Source organism: Lactuca saligna, chromosome 7 (genome assembly GCF_052625555.1).
Source record: "Lactuca saligna cultivar CGN05327 chromosome 7, ASM5262555v1, whole genome shotgun sequence".
Lineage (NCBI taxonomy): Eukaryota > Viridiplantae > Streptophyta > Magnoliopsida > Asterales > Asteraceae > Lactuca > Lactuca saligna.
This window is the reverse complement of record NC_136423.1, coordinates 121,415,409-121,422,256: the sequence shown is the minus strand read 5'-3', so window position 1 is coordinate 121,422,256 and position 6,848 is coordinate 121,415,409. Positions and strand designations below refer to the sequence as shown.

Below are 6,848 nucleotides of genomic sequence, written 5' to 3'. Positions count from 1 at the left end.
ACATCATTTTCATCTTTGCTTTGTGTAATTGATCTATTTGAGATTCCTTTGAACTCTTCACCTATTTGTTACCCAAGGAGCTGTTGTTGTTTGTAAAGACTAATTTGACTTTTACGCTAGTGAATGTTCTTCAGAAGCTAGTCCCACCCTTGTAAGAATCATTCACCTAGTTGTCTATATCAGTCTTGTGTAATCCTTGAATCAAATCGAACGAACTAGTAAAAAAAATGTGCAAGGAAGTAAACAACTCAACCAAATCATCGTTCATCTTAACGTTGTCGGTAATCATGGCAAGATTGGAGAAAAGAAAACAGAGCTAGCCAACAAGAGAGCTATCTGAGTGTGTTAGGGTTATAACTCGAGAATATGGTGTTAATTCGACATGGAAGTTTTGGCTGAGGTATCAAGCATTCAAACCCTAAGTTTTGCGCACAACGATTTTGGAGGATTAATGCCTGATGTAAGAAATATTGGGCTGTTGAGGAGTATTTATTCATCGAATAACAATGTTACGAGGGTGATTGGGAACGATTTGTTTGCTGGAATGAGTTCGATGAGGTAAGTTGAAGTTTAGAGTAACAAATTGGGTGGTCGAATTCTTGAATTGCTTACATAAATGAGCATTCTTGTTGATTTGCAGATGCAGGAATGTGTGTGTGTGTGAGAGAGAGAGAGAGAGGCTATTTTTTTTGTTTTTAAAATTTAATTAATAAAGTAGCTCTAACATAATAAATGAAAATCATTTTGGCCAAATGTCATGTTATTATTGAATTTGACACATGTCATTTTCTAGAATTTTTAGATTTTTTCTTGTTCCACTTGATATTTTCTTGTGTTTTTCATTTTTCCAAATTTAAATTTCACCATTTATGTAAAGTATCAATTTCAATAATGATTAATGAAGAATTTTCTTTTAATTTCAATATTCCTAAATTTAAGTTGAATTACAATTTCAATATTCTTATATTTAAAATGAATTACAAAAACACTTGAACCGTTGTTTTACCTCATATCAAGCATTGATTTTTATTCTAACATTCCAAGATTATTCTGACATTATAATTAATCAGATGAATAAATTATTTACTGATTAAGGAATTGTTTATATGGTTTTTACTGTGGTTTTAGTATAAATATGAGTTTGATTATACTCTTTACTTTTAGATGTTTAGCATTACAGTGAGTATTTCAAACTTCACTTTCACTTGTAACATGTCCATGGAGGCAACGCCAAGTTTGGCATGTCATATCAATGTTCCATGGTTTATCCTATGTAATGATTTTTATCCTTATAAATGAATTTGATGATCTTTTCTTTATTTTTGTTTGTGATGGTTAGTGCAAAATTTTCAACATATTTTATTAATGTGTAATAGTTACAATAAAATTATATTCGTCTAAATTTACAAGTAATAATGATAATTCATCATGTTGAGATTATAACTACATAACAAAAATCAACTACAAAATATATATATATATATATATATATATATATATATATATATATATATATATATATATATATATATATATATATATATATATATATATATATATATATATATATATAATATGAAAAATAGCCCAAAATTATATTTCAAAAAGACAATTTCCATTGATTGTATGTTTTGCGATGACAATAACAAAAGTTAAGGACGGTTGCTATCAATGGTGATGTTGTTTTTTAGATAACCAATGTTCGCTCATTGACAATTGTATATTGCATTGTCCTGATATGGAAGTAAAAAAAATAAAAAATACCAGTTTTAGACAGTGATGAGAAACTAAACAGACATCTAATGTTTTATTCAATGAAGTCTTTAAAAATTTGTGATTCAGGACAATTCTTAAAAATATTTCCAAGAGTATTCTGACATTATAATTAATCAAATGAATAAATTATTGACTGATTGAGGAATTGTTTATATGGTTTTTACTGTGGTTTTAATATAAATATGAGTTTGATTATATTTTTAGATGTTTAGCATTATAGTGAGTATTTGAAACTTCACTTTCACTTGTAACATGTCCATGGAGGCAACGCCAAGTTTGGCATGTCATAACAATGTTCCATGGTTTAGCCTTTTTAATGATTTTTATCCTTATAAATGAATTTGATGATCTTTTCTTTATTTTTGTTTGTGATGGTTAGTGCAAAATTTTCAAAATATTTTATTAGTGTGTAATAGTTACAATAAAATTATATTCGTCTAAATTTACAAGTAATAATGATAATTCATAATGTTGAGATTATAACTACATAACAAAAATCAACTTTTATATATATATATATATATATATATATATATATATATATATATATATATATATATATATATATATATATATATATATATGAAAAATGGTCCAAAATTATATTTCAAAAAGACAATTTCCATTGATCGTATGTTTTGCGATGACAATAACAATAGTTAAGAACGGTTGCTATCAATGGTAATGTTGTTTTTTAGATAACCAATGTTCGCTCATTGACAATTGTATGTTGCATAGTCCTGATATGAAAGCAAAAAAATAAAAAATATTAGTTTTAGACAGTGATGAAAAACTAAGCAGACATCTAATGTTTTATTCAATGAAGTCTTCAGAAATTTATGATTCATGATAATTCTTAAAAATATTTCAATAGTTTCTTTTACGGAAAATGACACATACGCCCTATGAAGTTTCTAGGGTCGACCATTTTAGTCACTTAAGTTTTTTCGTGGCTTTATGAGGAAATCAAGTTGTAGGCAACCTGTCTTTTTAGTCCATTTTACTTGTTTTAGCCGGTTTAGGGGAAACATAGATAAAAATTGGGCCCACCCATCTCTCTCTCTCTCAATTGAATAATTGTTACCTAGAAACCAATCACCACCTGTATTTTCCTTTGTTCACCAATAATTTGTTTAGGTATCAGATTGAATAATTGTCTTCATTAAATCGCTAATATATACAAAATGGGGGGGGGGGGGGGGGGGGGGGCTTCGTCTTCATTAGATCTGGAAGGGAAATTGATTCGGATGGAAACAGGAAACGATGGGGTGATTGTTTGTGGCTGATCAGCGAGCACCGGTTGAGGAAGGAAGATGGAAATAATAGGTGGTTGCAGTCTGTCTCCATCTTCAACAATCGGGTAAGGAATGTATTGTCGAAGTCGCAAGGAAACTCTGATGTTGGCTGGCAATCGAGAGAAGGGGAGGGCATTAATCTTCGGCGATGGCTGGGAGGACATGAGGAGGGGTGTCGACACTCCAGGGCTGCTCCGGCGACTTCCTTCTTCTTCTGGTCCGACCGACTGCAACACAAGAAGGGAAGGAAGGTTCATTGGAAATTGAACAACAACAAATGAGGGGTGGTTATGAGGAGTTCGATCGATCAAGGAGGAAGAAAATCAAAAGAAGAAGGGTGGATTTCGGTCCGGTGGCGGAAAATCCGTTAAAGGGGACGAAGCTCATTTTTTCGGTGGTACCCTTGACATTCTTGATTTTGTCGCCAACGACCACAGATCAAGGGGAAGGAGCTAAAGGCGGTGACAGGCTCGATGATGGTTGAAGCATCGAAGGTGATGACGATATGGATGCTCCGGTAATCCTCTTGAATGTTTTCCCTTCTTGTTGTTAATTGTGGAGGTGAGTAGCTCACGAAGTGATCAGAGGGAGTTTGGGTGGAGCTTCAATCGTTATTCTCTGGGGGAGGGGCTGCCATCGCCGATGAGTGTGAGAGAGAGAGAGAGAGATAGAGTGATTTAGATGTCATGGGACGTTTTAATTTTTTTAATTTATTAAAATAGAAAAATAAGTGACCTGGCATATGGGTAACCGGGTTACCCCTTCGTTTTCTCAAAAAGGACGTATTGGACCCGACAAAACCAAATTTGTTCCCTTAAAACGCCACTTAAAAAGTTAAGTGACTAAAAGAGTAAATCATAAAAACTTCATAGGGCGGATGTGTCATTTTCCCTTTCTTTTAAATACTATAGATTAAAGTATTTACATACTCATCAATGTGGTTATATTTATTTCATAATTTTACTATAAAAATGTTCGATGTTTATACATTTATATTTAAACTTGTTTAATCAACTCTACACAGGTCTCACACCTAATAAAATAAATATGAAAAAAATATAAAAAACGAAATTAAAAGGGCAAAATAATCATTTCAAGTTTTCAGAACCAAATCCACTGAAAGTTTGTGATTTTAGAATCATGGTGCAAGTTGAAAACTTTTTGGACTTAATCCGTAGTTTTTTTGCAAACCACAGCTAAAAGCACAAGAACACAAGAAGCTTACTATATACTTATATCATGCTTACAAAGTAGCTTACAATTACCACAACACAAGCAACAAGCCACCTCGGCATAGCACTACAAAGAGTAGTGACCAAGTAAACCATATGGACCACAAGAAGTAATTACTCAATAAATTTAAAGCATACATTTTCATGTATGTATCTCAGGAGAAAAGAATGAGAATGGACCACAAGAAGTAGTTATTATTGTCACATAAGTTTTGGATGTATTATAAATTATAATATGTTAAAATGAATTCTTTTATGCATTGCCGCTTATGTAACTTTGTTAAATCATAATGAAATAAAAGAATTTATTGGATTTATTCTAGTGAAATAAAGAGTACTAAGGATAAATGACGAAACCCACGGGATCGAGGCATCACAATTTGCATGCTAATTCAAAGTTTGTTTAATTTAGAGCAGTAAATTAATTAAAAAAAACATGTTTTACTTACATTAACACGATCAACCATGTTTCAACTGCTACAACTAATTAGATATTATATAGGTGCCAATATGTTCTTATAGGTTTCGTAAATCATCAATTAGTGACATGTTAATTACATAGGTTATATTGTAAATTTTAGCTTAAAGTTCTGGTCAAGAATAAAGTTAATTGCCACAACACATTTCAAGTAAATCATATTATTTCCAAATTGTAAATTACATATAACAATAAGTATCAATTTTTGACTATATACATCGTATTTATCAACACTAAACATATAAAAAACCTTACATGACTATTTTTTTTTCTATGATCACTAACATGACTCCACAGGGTTAAAGAAGTAAATTAACAAACTTACCTGTGTCCTCGAATAACATCACGTTAATGATCAAATAACAGAAGACTTTCCATATAATTAATATCGACTGCAGATCGACTAAAAGAGATTCCAAGATCATGAACTTGAGTTTCCAGGCTTTCAAGATCAAAAGAAACAAGCTTTTTCTCCAAATTTGCATAAAGAAATTTCCCACTTTTTGTAAATCCTATAGTCCACCACACACCTCTGTTACACTGAATTGTGTATGCTTTTGTCCAACTTTTGCTATATTCATCCATCTTCCATAACACCAAGATGTCATTTTGTCCACCAAAGAACTTTGAGTAGATAGCAAATAAAGAACCAGATGATCCCCTCACTGACAAAAGAGAAAATGGAAAATCAACAGAAGGCTGTTCAATCTCTTTGAATTTCTCATTGTCAAGATCAAATGACATGATGTAATTCTCCATCGGATCATCGCGAATGCTCTTGAAACCCATCCAGTAAAAGAAACCCTTGTGAAATGTCACTACACTTTGAGTAACAATGGGTGGAACTTCAGTGCGAATTATCCTCCATGAATCTGTTTTCAAACTGTAAACTTCAACCAAAGGTGCGGCATCCACAGAGGTGAAATTACGGCACTCTGGAAAGTAAATCAGTCTGATAACTTTGTAGTCGTTTGTCGATTCATGAAAACCGAATCCCAAACGAGAAACCATCCACCTTTCGTCGGTGAACTCATCGGAAAACTGTGACGGCGGAAGCTTTTTATGGCTTCTGATTGATGGATTCCAGATATACACATCGTTCCCCAAATTATACTCCAATCCAGGTGCTAAACATAGCAATCCGTTACACGAACCGATGAAGTTTAACGATGATTTTCGATTAGGTCCAACAGCGAAAGGGGTTTCAACAGCGTAGAGCGATTTAAAACTTCTATCGCAAACTATATGGCAGAAATTAGTGCATCCCAATAGAAGATATCCATTATCGCGACACTCTGGACGATAACTGTCATTTGAATTGAAATGTAAAGCGACGAAATTAGGGTTTCTGATAAGATCGTACCATGATTTACAAACAGAGGTGCATCGAATTAGTGTTTTGACTGGTAATCTCAAGAACATGTCGATTACGATCTCCGGTGGTATGAAATAGCTTGAAGCACTCATTTGCTCCGGCATGACGATTGATTTTGGTTTCTTTGAACTGAAATCTTGGAACTAGAAGAAGACACAACACCGTTGAACACTTTACAGACTCGAAGCATTCGGTTCTTTAATGCTTGACTTGAAATTTTGCATACTTAGTCCCTGTAGTTTGATGTTTTTGTAGTTTTGATGGAATGTTATAAATGTTATATTTGTTGGTCTATGTTACATACTTGCCAATGATGACTATAACATAAGTACTATTTTTAGTATTTTATGATTTTATCAAGTGTTTTATTTGGAAAAAAACTATACATTTTTAATTACAATAAGCAAATGCATCATTTTTTAATTAAAAAAAAAATCTGAATTTACCAATTTATTATTTGACGATAATTACAAAATATTTATAAGATTAAAGATTGATTAAGGTATAAAAGTTTTTTCCAATTTATTTTGTTAGGAGATTGATTACTTATCTGATTATTGATTATATTTTATTCGTAGGAGTGAATGTTGGAAATATCGAAATAGGGTTATGGAAATCTGGATAACAAAACAGGAATAGTGTAATCACTTTTCTTGTTTGATATTTCGATTCTATATGCCTTTGGTATCACG

At 32.2% G+C, this 6,848-nt stretch overlaps 1 protein-coding gene across 1 annotated transcript; it reads right to left on the bottom strand.

Moving 5' to 3' along the window:
- Positions 1 to 4,926: 4,926 nt before the first annotated feature.
- On the bottom strand, positions 4,927 to 6,340 carry LOC145006606 (F-box protein CPR1-like). The gene has a single exon (XM_078965685.1). The coding sequence runs from the start codon at positions 6,258 to 6,260 to the stop codon at positions 5,130 to 5,132; it is 1,131 nt and encodes a 376-aa protein (XP_078821811.1). The 5' UTR covers positions 6,261 to 6,340; the 3' UTR covers positions 4,927 to 5,129.
- Positions 6,341 to 6,848: the final 508 nt, after the last annotated feature.